Source organism: Leptodactylus fuscus, chromosome 2, assembly GCF_031893055.1.
Source record: "Leptodactylus fuscus isolate aLepFus1 chromosome 2, aLepFus1.hap2, whole genome shotgun sequence".
In the NCBI taxonomy this organism is placed as follows: Eukaryota; Metazoa; Chordata; class Amphibia; order Anura; family Leptodactylidae; genus Leptodactylus; species Leptodactylus fuscus.
In genome coordinates, this window is record NC_134266.1 from 19,172,192 (window position 1) to 19,191,079 (window position 18,888).

General features: G+C 40.1%; 1 protein-coding gene across 1 annotated transcript in view; it reads right to left on the reverse strand.

Annotated features, from left to right (window-relative positions):
• Window positions 1–12,044: 12,044 nt before the first annotated feature.
• Window positions 12,045–18,888, reverse strand: part of ADAMTS5 (ADAM metallopeptidase with thrombospondin type 1 motif 5) — a 79,293-nt gene continuing 72,449 nt past the window's right edge. The window contains exon 8 of the mRNA XM_075263461.1: window positions 12,045–14,352. Coding sequence (XP_075119562.1) covers window positions 13,797–14,352 — 556 coding nt within the window. The 3' untranslated portion in view covers window positions 12,045–13,796. The remainder of the gene's footprint in view (window positions 14,353–18,888) is intronic.

Below are 18,888 nucleotides of genomic sequence, written 5' to 3' on the forward strand. Positions count from 1 at the left end.
CTGATGTACGAAATGAGCAGCAAATCGATAAAATATTAAGATAGAAGGCAACGAGTCCTGACGTGATTCCTCACACTCTGCCTTACTCGAGTGTTAAGACCCTGATATACGAGGACCCTGATGCACGAAGACCCTGATATATGAGGACCCTGATGCACGAGACCCTCGTACTATAGTCTTATACCATTCTGGGCTGGGGTTACTGGGCACCTGTATGGGAAGGGGGATGGGGGGGTTGAGTCTTCTTTATTGAGGTTCTTGACACACCTTGTCAGGGGAGAGTGGTCAGCTCTAGAGATGAGCGAGTAGTACTCGATCGAGTAGGTGTTCAATCGAGTACTACGGTATTCGAAATACTCATACTCAATCGAGTACTACTAGCTGTTCGAAGTTAAGATTTGATGCAGAACCAGCGTTGATTGGCAGAATGCTATACATTGCCAATCAACGCTGGTTCTTCTCCTACCTTTAGAACTCTTCTCCCTGCGCAGCGTCCCTGCATCCTCTTCCAGCTCTGCATTCACCCTGCCAGGCATCGGGCCTGGGCAGAGCCGACTGCGCATGCCCGCTTGTAGTGCGGGCATGCACAGTCGACTCTGCCCAGGCCCGATGCCTAGCAGAGTGAATTCAAGGCCGGAAGACGCCATGGGGACGCTGCGCAGGGAGAAGAATCCAGCCCGACCCTCACTCATGGACTTGGTAAGTTGAATTTGATCGAATGTTGCGTACCCCTGAAACGAGCATTTCCCCCCATAGACTATAATGGGGTTCGAAACCCGTTCGAACAGTCGAAGTGTGCGGCTGTTCGAATCGGATTTCGAACCCTGAACATTTTAGTGTTCGCTCATCTCTAGTCAGCTCCTGATATAATCTAAATCCATCGATATTTGGTGTGACCGCCCAATAGCTCTTGGCCAAACGCTCATTCAGATGACAGCTATTCCTCCTGACATACACTTATGTTCAGCCTAGGCTAGGTTCATATCTGCACATGGGTCTCCACAAAATTTGAGACTGAAACTACCCAAAGGATTGTTTTATTCGAACACAGGACGAAACGGATCTTATGAGATTTGCCATCTTTAGTGGCTTGGCTCAGTGGGGGGCCGGGTGGGGGTCTCATTTATCATTCTTGATGTTATTATTTATTATTAATGTCTTCTTATTCCTTGAGGATGCGCCTCGTCATATATATTAATAATGCCAGTCCTCATAAATCTGCCCCATTGTTTCTAAGAGAGAACGAGGCTCATTTACTAAGGATGTCGTCCCGTATACCATTCTCAATAATGGTCCAGACTGGCACAAGGCTCCCTTATAAATCAGACACGTGCCCATGTGCCAGAATGGATGTCTGGGCCAGTCAGAAACTGGGGTAGAATTCCTGAATAAGTCATGGATAGAAAAGGGAATATAGTAGATGAGGTTGGATGAAGACATCAGTCCATCAAGTCCAACCTATAACCCAACAGTCCCCTATAGTGTTGATCCAGAGGAAGGCAAAAATCCCCATGAGACACCAATTCCACCATTTCAGGGGAAAAAATTCCTTCCCGCCTTCAATCGGGCAGTCAGTATGGCGAATATGGCGGATCTGTATGGAGGGGCCACTATGAGACATTATACTGTATGGAGGGGCCACTATGGGACATTATACAATAAGGGCGCCAACGATGAACCACATCATCATACAACTCTACCAGAAAACTGGAATCCATGAGTTGATAAATGGAACTATATGGTAGCTGTGCAACTCTGTATCCGGGATCTGCACATACCGCACACCCATATACTTTAGACCCTATTGCCGTTTTTTTTTAATTTAACCTTACAAAAAACGTGTTTAGCTCTAAGGCGTCTAGTGTCATCTATGACATAATACATCACCGTCTTTTTGGAGGGTTTATACCTCTAGTCTCTGCTCCCCGCGCACCTTCGCTTACTCACCACCGCCATGAATATAAGATGATTCTTCTCCCTTTTCTATGTAATTTGTTATTGTTTTGTGCCGTCTTAGTCGTCTCTATTGTAGATCATACGGCTGAGAACAATTTTCGAGCCGCAGCAGTCGGCGGTACACAACATATTTTCAGGTTATCTATTTCAGAAAGGACTTTTCATTTTATTCGGTTTATGTTATTGCTATACTATTCAGGCTTTACAGCGCTCCCTCTTTTTTATATATAAATATATCACTTTAAAGGTCTTTCATAGAAAAAGGAGCTTTATAGACAGAAGAGAAAAATATTCAGAGGCTTCAGACGGAAAATAAATAAATCCCTGATATACACAATATAGGACGGAAGACAGAACTAAAGCCCTGTTCACATCTTGGCTTTTCTTAATATCATGAACTATGACAGAGGGCTGAATACCTTGACCGACCAATGGATCCATTGCCTTATAAAGGTAACCATCATGAATTGTCTGGGGAAGGAATATGCCATAAATTCTCCTGGGTAAAAAAAGGAAAACTTGCTCTAGCACCACCTTCTATAAGGTAGCTACCTTCAGAAAGGTGGCACTAGAGCAAGTTTTCCACCAAGCAGGATGTGTTTGCATATTTTTTCTTAGAAAAACCTGTATGGCATGTAAGGCAGCTTTATTAGGGAGGTTTAGTACCCCTTCTGGTCTCTGAATTTTCTTGGTAGTAAAATGAATACTCTTATTACACCCCATAGTATAATAATAGCTAGTGACTGCAAATCCATTGGGGTACTACACTATATGGAGGGGCCACTTTGTGATATTATACCACATGGAGGGGCCACTATGGGACATTATACTGTATGGGGGGGGGTCACTATGGGACATTATATTGTATGGAGGGGCCACTATAGGACATTATACTGTATCGAGGGGCCACTATGGGACATTATACTGTATAGAGGGGCCACTATGGGACATTATACTGTATGGAGGGGCCACTATGGGACATTATACTGTATGGAGGGGCCACTATGGGACATTATACTGTGTGGAAGGGCCACTATAGGACATTATACTGTATGGAGGGGCCACTATGGGACATTATACTGTATGGAGGGGGCACTATGGGACATTATACTGTATGGAGGGGTCACTATGGGACATTATACTGTATGGAGGGGCCACTATGGGACATTATACTGTATGGAGGGGCCACTATGGGACATTATACTGTATGGAGGGGCCACTATTGGACATTATACTGTATGGAGGGGCCACTATGGGACATTATACTGTATGGAGGGGCCACTATGGGACATTATACTGTATGGAGGGGTCACTATGGGACATTATACTGTATGGAGGGGCCACTATGGGACATTATACTGTATGGAGGGGCCACTATGGGACATTATACTGTATGGAGGGGCCACTATAGGACATTATACTGTATGGAGGGGCCACTATGGGACATTATATTGTATGGAGGGGCCACTATGGGACATTATACTGTATGGAGGGGCCACTATGGGACATTATACTGTATGGAGGGGCCACTATAGGACATTATACTGTATGGAGGGGCCACTATTGGACATTATACTGTATGGAGGGGCCACTATGGGACATTATACTGTATAGAGGGGCCACTATGGGACATTATACTGTGTGGAAGGGCCACTATGGGACATTATACTGTATGGGGGGGCCACTATGGGACATTATACTGTGTGGAGGGGCCACTATGGGACATTATACTGTATGGAGGGGCGCTATGGATTATTATTTTGTGTGGAGGGCGCTATGGATCATTATACCATATGGAGGAACCACTAATGGAGATTAGACCAGGTGAAAGGACCACTATGAATTCTTATAGTGTGTGGAGGGATCACTATGGGACATTATTCTGTATAGCAGTCTGTTTGTGCACAAAAATCGCAGATCGTTTTCCAATGATAATGCATGCCTTTTTGTGCAAAAACACAGCATGTGAATGTAGCTTTACATCAAAGTGAAGGTAGCAGCGGCCTAGGATTGGATGCAGCTATAGTAGATATCCTGCAGATATTGCCATACGGTGCCCCTGGACGCATACATTTACCACTAGTTGGGGGCTGCACATGGACTTTCACTGATTCTAATGGGAAAGTACAGGTGAGTCCTGGGAAATAGCAGTACATGCATGTGTCCAGAAGTATCTGGTGGCAGCACTTCCGTGTTATGGTTTATGCTATATGCCTTTAGTCTAGGGCTCTTCATCCTTAGCTCAGGGTCTCGAAGACAGTTTGCAAGGTGCGGAGCTGCACCCGTCATAGGCCAATTCCTCCGGCCAAACTCAATCCAATGTGTTCCCGTCTTTCTTAGTAGCCCGGTTCACTTCTTCTTGCAAAACAACGGCGTCTGCTATGAAAGCAATGTTAACTCCGTAACCGGTAAATGAAACAGGCTGAGTAATGTCGCTGCCTGTTCGGCTTACTGTGCGCTCGAAACGTACAAATGGCTGATGGGCGATAATGATGCTCGGTGCAGATTTCCGCCTAAATTCCCATTCTCTTTAATACACCTTCTTATGCTGAATCTCATTCTCTCTCATTCCCAATTCATCATATCTGCTGTTTATTCCAACATTATGCTTATGCCTGCGTTGTACGGACCAAAGTCACCTCTGTCATTTCCGCACGGGGTAGCACAATAAAGAAGCATTGCGCACGGGTAATTTAAAATAACCATGTACTACATCTTTATTTTTTTTTGCAATTTCGCCAAAAACATCAAACAAAATCCAAAGTCGAGAGTATACATTGTAAATAAAAACGTAATTGTTTTCGGGTTTACATTTGCTTTTGAACAAATTTTTTTTTTTTCAAAATTTTTTTATTTTTTTTTGGAAAAAAACGTGACATTAACATTCCATTACATTGCTGATACAGTACGGTTTTTTTTTTTCATTTTTTTTTTTTATCCTACAGTTTTTTGGATAATGTGGTGCAAACTACTGCATATACGAAGAGGAGACGACGTCAAGAAAGGGAGGTAACCATATATCATCTACCCTTAGATCCAATAGTGCAGTGGATTGTTATAGTCTTGACCTCAGCCCGGTAGACTGAGCTGTCCGCTAATAAAATACGCGTATCCTATCATTGACATTCATCATGGAGAACCTTAGTTGCATAATAATAACATAGACGGCTATACGGTGCGTCTCACCAAACACCAATAAGTAGGCTTGATGAATAGGGTGACCATTTACTTGCGTTATGTTGCGAATATGACATATGGTACAAGAATAAGGAATCTGGAATCTGATTTATTTTTCTAATTTTGGGATATGATTGATCCTTACATCTGGTACGCCAACCCAATAGGAACCCAATGGGTTGTGTTAACTTGTATCGGTAAGTTTGTAAATTACTTTGGACAAAGGGAAGACATAGGGGCAGTCCACACAACTTTTAGGATAATCTTATCATGCTACATACATATTTACGTAGGTAGTGGTAGCCTTCCACAGCACCCAATAATTGTATAGCATCTATCCCAGGATGGTCAACCTAAAGGGGGTATACATTTCACTAAAATCATTGGTGATCCACTTTGAAGGGATTCTCTAGGAAGTCTATGAACACTTATTTCCTCCAAGTGCCGAATGTAAGGGTTCTGGGATGGTGATCGTAACCAACACCTAGGCCTTGAGTTGTTCCGCCATATTCCTCCTCTCCCGTGTTCACTGGTGGTTATCCGTGCTACTTGCATTAGTATTATAATGATCTAATCTGCCAGTCCCCATAGCACAAACAAACAGATAAAAGGCGAAGCAGATCAGGGCCTAGTGCTGGCTCGAATCCTGTGCCCCAGCTCCAAGCCACCAGGGTCACCGCCTAAAAATACCAAAGGAAGTAAGTGATTATAGACTCCTTAGAGAACCCTTTAAACTGTACAAGAATCAGAAAGTGTTTAATTTCCTTGCAGTGCCTCCACAGGAGAACCAAAGTATTACACAGTCCCCGTGGACTTCAATATGCTACCTGCATAAAAAGCGGTAGATCAAGACAAGGCTTTTGTAGCCACTCTGACACATAGATGACAGTTCAACATGGGGGACCCCAATCTACTAACATAGAATTCCTTAATAATATATATGAAAAAAAAACAACAGAGAACCCCTTTAAGTTGTATGTCCAGGAGCCATAATATCTAAGAACCTTATTATACCGTACAGTAGTATGTTTTAGCCTGAGATATGCCATAAAGAAGCAAACACGTGATAAATAACATTAACTCATAACACCTCTCAAGTGTAGAGCCAAGGATCGTACAGATCAAGAGATCACTGTAGTTAAGTGAGGACTGCTGAAAAATCATATAAAATCCTAAAGAATGGGCTTATACCCATTGGCTTTATACCTTGTGATGTGGAATCTGATTATTGGCCTTTGCTTCCGCGAAAAAATTCAGTTTGGTGAAACTAATGGTTGTGTCCACTAAGTGGCCTCCGGTAATTCTAACTCGAAGGCCAGTCAATGGCCTGTAACATTTTTATTTGTAGAAATTGCCATTTATGAACCTCTAGAAATACAGAAAACAATGCACATTGCAATAATTCAGTCTGTTCGATGGGACACCCGCGTTCTATAGGTGTCTAGTCAAAATGTCCCAAGTCAAAAAAGTCAGAATGAAAACGACGGAGAGAGGAAGTAAAGTTTTTTTGGCCTTCGATAGGCCAACCAATAGCTACAAAGCTACTACTAATCACTGTATTTTGGATGTTTTGCAACTTTTTCCAGTTTTACTGTTGCTTTGCTACATAATTACCTTAATAACAATTAAAATAAGAATGTTTTTAAATAAATAATTTTTGGCAAGAAGCTACTGGTTCATTGAAGAGACCTAACCAGTATGGAGTTTCATAGGCAATGCTCCAAAAAGTATAATAATGAGCTCTCCTCCAGAAGACAGGAAAATGTCACTCTAGCGCTACCTACTGTAGGTAGCTAAAATATCAGTCAATGGGGCAGATTTATTAAGCTGTGCACACCAATTTTCTGTTGTACTAGGCCTAAAAAGTTGAAAATTTTTGTCTCAATTCGAATTTTTTCATTTTTGTACCATTGATAATGACGGTCTTAATGAATCTCCCCCAATAGGTCTGACATTGACTTACAAGATGGTTTATTCCAACAGGGAGCACCTCTTCCTACAGACTGATATGGACTGAAACATGTAGGTCCACCACATAACCACAGAGTTTTGGAGGGTGTGTATCCATTATAGGTTGCTTAAGCTGGATATAAGTTGAAGCTCCTAGGCCCTATAGCAAAATCTATATCACTGCCAACCAACCACCATATTCCATTTATAGTACTGGTTACTCCTATGTAGTAGAGGGGCCAAGTGGGCCAAATGCCCCTCTGCCACCTGTGTACCCCATACACAGTTACGCCCCTGAGCCTATTCCACATACTGCTACATGGCCTGAGTTGTGCAAACATAATAGAGCTTTTGATACAATTGAATATGGATACAGTTGGGTGGTTGGCTTCCCTTTGGTGGGCTCATTTTACCCCAGGCCATATGGGAACCATGACACTTTTTCACTATACTGTAAAAATGCCCACGTTCGACTCAGTAACATCTACATCAGTTCGCATTAGGCTCAAATTTGCATGTTCACATTTACCAGACATATGCAAGATTTTCTTTTTGGCCATCGTCAATATACATCTAACCGAGGCTACCCGATCGGTTTGCCTAAAAATACATTCTGAAAATACAACAACCTCCCAATGGTTGAGCATCATTCATTTTCAATACGGTGTACAGTAGAATCTATGGCATGAGGCAAAATACAACGAGTAATGAAATAAAGCAACATAAGAAACATACTCAATGAACACAGCTATATACGCACACAACAATATAGCTTGCAAATATCATTGGCGCCTACATTCGAAAACAAAAAATGTGAGTATGGCAAAGACGAGTGCAAAGAGCGGTGGGTAATATAGGATAGTTTAATAAAATAGAGTAGTATTTTCTATTATAAATTGATACTTGACTCATAAGATATACGCTTTTCGTAATTTACGTCTATTATTGCCAACTTTATCAATAGAAAAAGTATATTTTTACTTAATCCATTTCATTTATCTACAAATATAATTTTTTTTTGGGGGGGGAGAAAAAAAATCCTCTATGTTTATAATAAAAATATATAGGTCGACAGTTTACGATTTGTTGCCGTTTGGATTTATCAACTATATTTAACATAGAATTGGTGGTCGCAAATGGTACACACGTTTTTTAGAAAAAAATATTTTGTGATTCGAAAAAGTCAATGGTGGAGATATAGAATTTACACGTTTTAATATTAAAATACTCAAAAAAAATTGGTAACTCTTTTTGACTATAATATGGGTTTGGCGGGACTAAAACATCAATGGAGCGGAGCTATAGCACAATTCATCGGTGTAGGAATAAAAATTGAAGGGTCCGCAAGTGGCCCTTCGTTTCGATGATCTGCATGGATCGTTGGCAGTGGTCGGTGCTCTATTGATCAAATAACAATGGCTTGGCATAAGGATAGACCATGAATGTTTTAGATTTCCAATTCCCATCCAGAAATATTGGTAACGGGGGCGTAGCAGACTAAAATACTACCTTACTAGTTCCGAGTTTCCAGTTCTATGTTACTCTGGAAAGCTAGTAACACAAAAACACAAAAAGTTAATTTGGCCATATTGGTAATCCCAAATTATTAGGAAACCAATGAATTTCCAAAGTAGAGAATTATTTGGGAACTGTAGGACATTTTCCACTGGGGGATCTGTATAATGTCCTAACGAAGATATACAGTGGTTGTAGTGGAGTCACTAAAATTGGTGGTCTGAAGAAGGTCTATTCTCCTGACTCCTAAGGGTCTTTCTAGTTATAAGGAGTAAGGACTGCTGGAAATTGTGTAACATCTCTAATATCTAATAAATTGTTTCCTTTGAGAAAAGAAAAATCTGGATCCTTTATTTCACCAGGACATAAGTCACCACCAGTGGTGTTGGCAGTGGCTTCTGCTCCATTACTATATGGATGGATGCTTAGCTGAACCAAGTGTGAAGGTATATGGGGAGATTGATAGAAATAGTTGTTGCTCAGGTCGATATGGGACACTAAACCACCTGTATGTCCTTATGAACCGGAGGTTTAGTGTTCCATATAGACCTGTAGGTCATCTGTACCCCCGTAAAAAAACAAAAAAAAACACTCACCTAGAGATGAATCCAATTAGTAACATTGGAGTCATATCTGGTGGTCCTTGCACCTGTGCAGTTCTTTAGCGAAGATGAGGACATACAACCCAACGTCATGGCACATGTGTCGGAGATCTGGCGCATGAACACTGACGCTGAGGTATACTCAAGGTGGTTCACTAAAGAACTTCGCAGGTGGCTGGAGTACAGGAGCTTGGTAAGTATAATTATTTATTTTTTTTATGGTGGGTAAGGTGTCAATAAATGAGGGCTATATGGAACGCTATAAGGACCTATGGGTGGTTCAGTTTCCCAAATTTCCCAACAGGTTCCCTATAAGCCTTAAGTGCCTTTATGGCATCAAACTCAAACAATCCCACTAATTTAAGAAAATCTGAGAATTTGGTTCTTCAAAAGTGGAACAGAAGATCCAAAGTTCTTCTCAACTTGGTCTTCAAACAGAAGTGCAACCTTGAATTTATAGTCCTAGTTCTGTATCGGCACTGAATTGTGCCATGGTCTGTAACTACAAAGGTTGAGCCGATCTTGAGATTTCAGGATCGATTTTAAAATCTGATTAACGATCATTTTCCAGCCAATCCTGATCGTGAAATTTGCTCGATCGCCGATCGGGATCTGATCTTTCCCGATCCTGATCTCTCAACCCTAATTGTGTATTATATATACAGTGGGGTTGAGCCGATCTTGAGATTTTAGGATCGATTTTAAAATCTGATTAATGATCATTTCCCAGCCAATCCTGATCGTGAAATTTGCTCGATCGCCGATCGGGATCTGTTCTTTCCCGATCCCGATCTCTCAACCCTAATTGTGTATTATATATACAGTGGGGTTGAGCCGATCTTGAGATTTCAGGATCGATTTTAAAATCTGATTAATGATCATTTCCCAGCCAATCCCGATCGTGAAATTTGCTCGATCACTGATCAGGATCTGATCTTTCCCGATCCTGATCTCTCAACCCTAATTGTATATTTTATATACAGTGGGGTTGAGCCGATCTTGAGATTTTAAAATCCGATTTCCGATCATTTTCCGGTCGATCCCGATTGTGAAATTTGCTTGATTGCCAATCTTTCCCGATCCCGATCGCTCAACCCTAGCAGCGACCTAATAGTATGCTATATGCATTTAGTATATAAACCTTATAAAGTAACTCTCCGTCCTTACAGTAGATTTTGTGTCATATTTTTGAAAAACCAAAACTGAAAAAAAAAAGTTGCCATTGAACAGTACAATCTGATTTTTTTTCGAAGTGTAGTTTTGATACCAAGTGAACTTAGTTTGACCTGAATTTCCTAAGACTACATAAGTACATTTTGTTCAGCAGTGTGCGTAGACCATTGCCTGTCATAAAAATAAGAAAAAAAAAAAACAAATAACAAAAATAAAAAAAGCCAGTTTTTACTTTTCTTTGAAAGGCAAAACAAGCTGGTGTCTGAATATAGTCCTATAAAGAGAATATATATATATATTATTTACAGTATATGTATATGTACATTTATCTTATATTGAATGCTTTTTTTGTAAAACATAGAAAAGCAACCAGCGCTGCACATTATGTAAACTCACAAAGTGTACTATTAACACACAGGAAGCATAAATAGGAAAAAAAAAAAACTAAAATGACGAGAGTAAAACACGTTAAATACAGAACTTGTACAATAGGTATTTTTTGTTTTAAATAAAAAAATAAATAAAGTCATTACATATGTATTTTCACATATGAGTTGTAAAAACAATAAATTATTTCTCTCATTTTTTTTTTTTTTTCAGTGCCGCATCGCAAACGAAGGAGAATCACAGCCAAGCTGTACGTCAGGTTAATTTACGGAAATTTGTAGACAATACAATTTTACAAAATTGCTTCTCAAATTTTTGAAAACAAAAACAAAAAAACATGAAATCATGTTGGGGAGAATTTTGGAAAAATTGGAATAAAATTGATAGAATTTTTTTTCAATTGCCAAATTAAATTTTATAGTCAGTAGACCTATTTAGTATTCTATAAAAAAAAAAAAGAATATTTAGAACAAAAATCTAATTTAATAGTTGGCCATACGTCTCCTTTATTGCCTTCGTAGAGATTTTGTTTTGTTTCTTTTATATTTTTTTTTAATTATTTTTTACCTATTTTGTAACTCAATGAAACCACATTGAAGGTTATATGAGATTTTTTTTTTTTTTTTTTTTTTACCGACTGTGCAGTCCATTAATAAACCTTTGGTAACTGGAAACCTCCAAATCTCGGAACAATGTCCTTGTCATTGAGAAAAATGATACTGTCGAAGACACTTTATATAACGCTTACTGCCATTGGTGTATACCATGCATTGATTTTTTTTTTCTTAGTACATAATCAATAAAGTTAGGATCAAAAAGGTTTTACTTTACCGAATATCCTTATATCTATCCTTTTTTTTTTTTTAAAGGAGAATAAGAATCGTGTTTACCCGATGATATAACATTCTCACGTCGGAGAATAAGTCCTTTGTGTCCAATCCTCATCTCCTTATTGTCTGAATATATGTTGTCTGTAGAGTGTTAAAAAAGAACTTCATACATCTCCCATCCGGAAACCAAACTACTATGTCCCATAGACGTAGCAGAACCTATACATGGATCATACATGACCATGCCAACAGAATTTTTTGGGAAATGGGCCATATAGCCCCAATAGTTCTACAGTTCGAGTTTTAGTATGAGTAAAGTTGATAAAATGGAGGTACCAGATTGAAAAAAATGGGCACCACATCAAACATGGGAAATGCATGATAGAACAAAATCTGACAAATCAGTCGTAATGTGAAAATTTTGCATTCTGACTAGAATATTAACAGATCTGTCTGAGGTTCTCCATACATATGCTTCTCCAAGTAACTGGTAGCACCTAGTAGTATTTGTAAGATTATTACATGGAGAAACACGTCGTCCATTGAAGGTTCTTTCTTATCCCTCAAAATTTTAGTTAAGCCTAGTTTGAGTCAATGGTTCGAGAAACCTTATACTTGTCTTAAGAAAATTTGGTATCATATTGACTCTTTTTCTAATTTTTTTTTTTTAATTTTCTTACTATGTTTACACAGACTTTTAACCTAGTTTTAGTCAATGGTTCATCAAGAAACCTTATACTTGTCTTAAGAAAATTTGGTATCATATTGACTCTTTTTCTAAAAATTTTTTTAAAATTTCCTTACCACGTTTACACAGACTTTTAACCTAGTTTGAGTCAATGGTTCATTGAGAAACCTTATACTTGTCTTAAGAAAATTTGGTATCATATTGACTCTTTTTCTAAAAATTTTTTAAAAATTTCCTTACCACGTTTACACAGACTTTTAACCTAGTTTGAGTCAATGGTTCATTGAGAAACCTTATACTTGTCTTAAGAAAATTTGGTATCATATTGACTCTTTTTCTAAAAAATTTTTAAAAATTTCCTTACCACGTTTACACAGACTTTTAACCTAGTTTGAGTCAATGGTTCATTGAGAAACCTTATACTTGTCTTAAGAAAATTTGGTATCATATTGACTCTTTTTCTAAAATTTTTTAAAAATTTTCTTACCACGTTTACAGACTTTTAACCTAGTTTGACTCAATGGTTCATGGAGAAACCTTATACTTGACTTAAGAAAATTTGGTATCATATTGACTTTTTCTAAAAAAATTTTAAAAATTTCCTTACCATGTTTACTTTTAACCTAGTTTGAGTCAATGGTTCATCGAGAAACTTTATACTTGTCTTAATAAGATTTGGTATCATATTGACTCTTTTTCTAAAATTTTTTAAAAAATTTCCTTACCACGTTTACACAGACTATTAACCTTTCCACAGAAAAACACTTCTTCCCGTTAAAGGGAATGTCGGATACTTAGATACCCATTGGGCTGCTTTTATTTTGAATCTGAAATGTCAATGCCCTTAGAATTTTTAGTTTAGACTGAAATGTATATTTGCTCCTTACATTTCGGTAGGTCGCTCTAATGCATAAACAAACGTGTTGGAAATATCACAATTTCTACCGTGAAAATTGGTCATTCAAGGTTGGTCTGTCGGCAAAAAATAGTTGAACCTAACAATGACAGTGCTGATCAACCCGTCAGCGAGCTTCCATTTTGTTTCCCAGTAAATATCCACAGCTGTATTTGGAACAATAGGAGAAAAAGTAGCTGTAGATCTACTTTGGTCAATCACCGTTCTTAAGAAGCAAGTGATATATAAAGTGACACATCTAATGACACATATGTACAAAAACACCACAAATATAACCTACGACATGCCGTCCACAAGTATAATTTAGCAGATGTTCCTGAAGGCTGTCTTCTTGAGAGGTAGGTGATGCAAACAAGACGTTAAGGAAGCCAGCATCCATTCCATCACCTACAGAATGTGGTTTATTAAGGAATTCCTTTCCACCTTTAAGGTTGGTCGAAGAGCCCGCGTCCGAAAGAGTATCTTCATGGAGGCCAAAATAGTGTACAGCCCTTAAGTTATTTTGGTTAAGCTCGAACCAAACCTTAGCCAACTTTGACGTGCTAGAGCTACTTTTACACAGCAAGAAGACTGTGTCGTTGGAGACGAGGTCTATCCTTTGGCTAACATTTTTTCAGCAAGCATTGTTTAAAAGCTGAAGGTCTTTGAGAAAGTAGACATCCTTTAGCTAATTTTCCTTGTCCGTCTTGGCATTGGACAGTTCTGGTGTGCCATCCAGTGTCACATGTTCTAGAGCATGATAACCAAGGTCCAGTCACCCATTGAGGTTGGTTACTTTGAGGAACCACATTATTGTTAATGCTATTGGCGGATGACCCTTGCTTTGAGGGTACAAAGAAACTATAACGTACATCGATTGGTCTACTGATATCTGTAGCAAGAATCTGTACAATTAAAACTTCCTTCGTCGAGGCATGCCCCATACTGTGAAACGAATCCTCGGCATGGCTCCAGCCACTGTAGTTCAGGGCAAAGCTGTTCATTTCAATAATGGTCTCCGAAGTCGATATCATATATTTTCCATTAATGATGTATTCCCCGGTCTTCTTTTTTAAGGCTAGGTATGCAGTAAACTTAGTCTGGTCTTTGGCCTTGTACTGTCTCACTTTTATATGGGTTGCTCCTTCTGGAATCTTGACAATATCCGTGTAGCCTTTGCTGTAAAACAAATGAGAGTAATAAACATGTTATTTAGAGGATACAAAGTAACCATAAAGTATAGAAGGCAGCCAGAAATTACTGGGCACCGGCTGAGGAACATCATATTCTCCGTTTTCATTAAGGACTAGAGATGAGCGAACACTAAAGTGTCCGAGGTTCGAAATCCGATTCGAACAGCCGCACACTGTCCGACTGTTCGAACGGATTTCGAACCCCATTATAGTCTATGGGGGGAAATGCTCGTTTCAGGGGTAGGCAACATTCGATAAAATCATACTTACCAAGTCCACGAGTGAGGGTCGGGCTGGATTCTGCTTGAAGTCTTCTCCCGGCGCAGGGTCCCTGCATCCTCTTCCGGCTGGAATTCACTCTGCCTAGGCATCTAGCCTAGGCAGAGTGAATTCCACCCGGAAGAAGACGCGGGGATGCAGCGCGGAGAAGACTTCAGAAAGGTAAGAGAAAAACCAGCGTTGATTGGCAGAATGTATAGCATTCTGCCAATCAACGCTGGTTCTGCATCGAACCTTAAACTTCGAACAGCTAGTAGTGTTCGATCGAGTACGAGTATTTTGAATACCGTAGTATTCGATCGAACACCTATTCGATCGAACACTACTCGCTCATCTCTATTAAGGACCATTAAAATGGAGTTCAATAGAGCTTTACCGCTATTCCGCCCTCTATAGGTGTCCTTACTCTATAACAACAGAATAAGTAGAAATAGATCTATTTTTCAGAAACAGAAGGGTTAATAGTTTATTTTTGGCAAGTCACAAAATGAAGAAAAGAGAAATATAAAACCCATCAACATTCGGTGTGACCTTTGCCCTTTGCCTTCCATCAGTTCTTCTCGGTACTTGCAGACAGCTTTGGAAGAGCTCGGCAGGGAGGTTGTTCCCGCCATCTTGGAGAACTAAGCACAGATCTTCTGTGGATGTAGGCTTGTCCAATCCGTCTGTCTGTTAATCTCATCCCAGACAGACTGGATAATGATGAGATCAGTGCTATATCTATGAGGGCCATATCATCACTTCTCCAAGGAGCAAAAGTCACACCAAATATTGATGGGTCTTACATTTCTCTTTTCTTCATAATTAACAAAAATAAGTTATTAACCCTTCTATTTCTGAAGTTGCGTAATACATTCCTTCTGGTTACACCACAGTTGTAGTCCTACCATCTTAACCTAACTTTCTATGAACAGCAATAACTCAAGTCCCATACTGCAAGGCAAGTCCCTCATGCAAGGCAAAATATTCTAGCCTATACAGATGTGATCTTTCCTTTCAGCTCTTCAAAATAGGTATCTGTGTCACGGGATGACCAGCTTTTTAAGAGAATATGGTTTTGCGATACTGTGTCACAAAGTGATATGCTATGTGTGTCTATGCGGAGCCACCTAGAGGTTGCGTTGAGCATTGCAGGCCTTTCATAAGCCTGTTCTATTAATTTGCATTCACAAGAAATTGAAGCCCTTAACCAAATTCTAGCTGAGTGAACTGAGTGAACACTGGGCACATCAGTAAATACCCAAATACACAAAAAACAACTCCGGCGCCTCGGAGCACAATATATCAACCAAAGAAAACAATCACAATTTCTTCCCCCGGAGACTTGTTTGATAAAAATGATTCGTTGGCCTCATATTTTTTTAAGACACATTAACTTCCTGCGGAGAATTCTGCTGTTTAGCTCAATTCCAGTCTAACAAGAAAATGTTCGGCGTTCCCTTTCTGGATGAGATAATCTGCTGTCACTTGCAGAATATCGCTTGAATTTCTTCACGACTGGCGGCGAGATGTACAGAAGGGTAGGAGTGCTTACAAGGCATCCACATTGCAGCTTTTAGCATATGGGCCGCAGTGTAGAATTGCCATCTTGGAGATTTTATCGAGTGGCTGACTTAACGTATGAAAGCTTTTGGTATAAAAGGAATGCTTTTAGCAGGAGGCTTTGAATTTTATAGTAAGGACAACTTCTAAATTATAGATCTGCTTCTTTCCAATTTTAGATATATGTTTGAGGTTTTTCGAAGTCATAAATCTTTTCTTTAGCATTCGATTTCCAATGTGGGTTTTGGAGTTAATATGGAGCAGATGTGAATAACAAAACCCCGCAAATTAGTTTTATAGGGTGGATGGTGCAATAGTCAATAAAATACGGCCCTGGATCTAAAATGGTATGAGCCATGTGAGCATTGACTTTTACAGGAGTGGGGCCGAGCTCCAGTATGAGGAATAGTCAACTGCATACTTGTCTACAGTTGTGAAGGAACATCCGGGAGACTAGTGCAGGCGACTTAATATAAAGGGATGTTGTCACCCGTATGGGCATGGCCAATGCCACTGTCTTGTGACATGGGCATGAAATGTGCCCCTTTTCCATAAGGTGCCCAAGCCATATATAAAATAAGGGGCTGGGGAAATCTGCCTTCTCGTCTAGGAGTATGTCACCCCTATTTTTACAAAGCCTCCCAGACCATTCTGGAAAGGTTGACCAGTATGGGCTACTTTACTAGGAAAAACATTGAAGGCTCTATCCAGGATTAGAAAACATGGCTGCTTTCTTTCCAAAAAAAGTTCCACTTTCTCTTCTCAGACCGTGACATCAAATCCACTGGTGAAATGAATGAGTTGTAGAACGGCCGTGTGACTAGAGGACGTGATGTCACTACCGGAAAAGTGGATGCGGATCTCTTTATGAAAGAGAGCAGCACAGCGAACAGTAAAAGCGAACAGTAAAATGTTCAAGGTTCGATATTCGTTTAGAATAGCCCCTCAATATTCGACTACTCGAATCGAATATCGAATCCTATTATACTCTATGGGGGGAAAATGCTCGTTTCAGGGGTAGGCAACGTTCGATCAAATTATACTTACGAAGTCCACGAGTGAGGGTTGGGCTGGATCCTCTGAAAAGTCTTCTCTGCGCAGCGTCCCCGCGGCGTCTTCCGGCTCTTCATTCATTATGCCAGGCATCGGGCCTAGGCAGAGCCGACTGCGCATGCCCGCACTACAAGCGGACATGCACAGTCGGCTCTGCCCAGGCCCGATGCCTGGCAGAGTGAATTCATAGCCGGAAGGCGCCGCGGGGAAGCTGCACGGAGAAGACTTCTAAAGGTAGGAGAAGAACCAGCGTTGATTGGCTGACTGTATAGCATTCGGCCAATCAATGCTGGTTCTGCATCGAACTTTTCCATTCGAATAGCGAGTGGTACTCGATTGAGTACGAGTATTTTGAATACCATAGTATTCGATCGAATATCTACTCGATCGAATACTACTCGCTCATCTCCAGTCATGACCCCTTTGTTTTCCTGGAAGTTGGACCTCAGCTGAAAATACACTGATGCCCATTAAAGGCAAAGTTCTTGATGACTTATCTTTAGGACTGACCATCACTATTAGACAAGTAGAGGTCTGACTTGACTCTTGGCACTATGACCCATCAAATCTTTGAAAGGGCAATGTAACACGAGCAAGTGTTCAATCTTATCATTGTGTATATAAGTTTGTACAAATCAGACACCGTACATATAGCACTTGTTCTGGATATTGTAGTGCAGTCTCAGTCCTGGTATGAAATATCCAAAATCACGGCTAATGGTCCAGAGTCACAAGCAACCAGGGTTACAGTTTAACCAAACTCTAATGGTACTGATAGTAGGAGGTGAAAAAACTGGAAGAATTGGCTGCTTATGGTTATGACTAGCCTTTGCTTAAGAGGGGCTCTACATAAAACCTTCTATTGATGCCCCCATTGGTGAACCATACAGTATCCAGGTAACACACCTAGGCAGTTGCCTAAATAACATAGATGAATGAAGGGATTGTAGTCATATCCTGTGCAGCCATCAAAATGTACTTGACACTCAGAGGTTAGTATGTACTTGCGATAATGTTTTCTTAGGTAACCTGTTCAACAACCCAAACATTGGATTACTGGACTTGGAAGATGTAGAGTCGGTGTGCAGTGTTATGGAATGGCGACCTCCACCACGCCAGGAATGTGGAGAGTACAATCATTCATCTCCAGGCTTGGCCTCTAATGGGAATCGGATGTTTGATAAAGGTCTGACTTTCAGAGTGTAATGAGATCCTAATAGGATTATCAAAATTGCTACTACCCTTTAAGCGTGGTGTACCTTCCTATGTTATCGCACCTGCGTTTTTGTCGCTTTCATATAATACTTTCATTAGATCAGGCACCAAGTCAGGTATGGTATAGGTGTTGGTGCAAGCTTCGAATGCCAAGGCCACCGACTCCAATTGCATCACCTTCAGTTATGACAACTGATCTGCAGAGGTTGCACACCAACTACGGTATTGGGTGGTGCTAACTCCTCATGGTAGGGTCACCTACGTCAGTGGCATTCCCTTCACTGATGACCACTGATGAGTAGAAATCACCCAACTTTATCGACAACCCAGTTTATGGTATTCCCAGCTTCTGTACTCTTCACCTGCAAAAAGTGCTTGGGAACCAGGGATATAACTTGAAGGAATGCACTCGGTCACTTAGGAGGCCTATAAG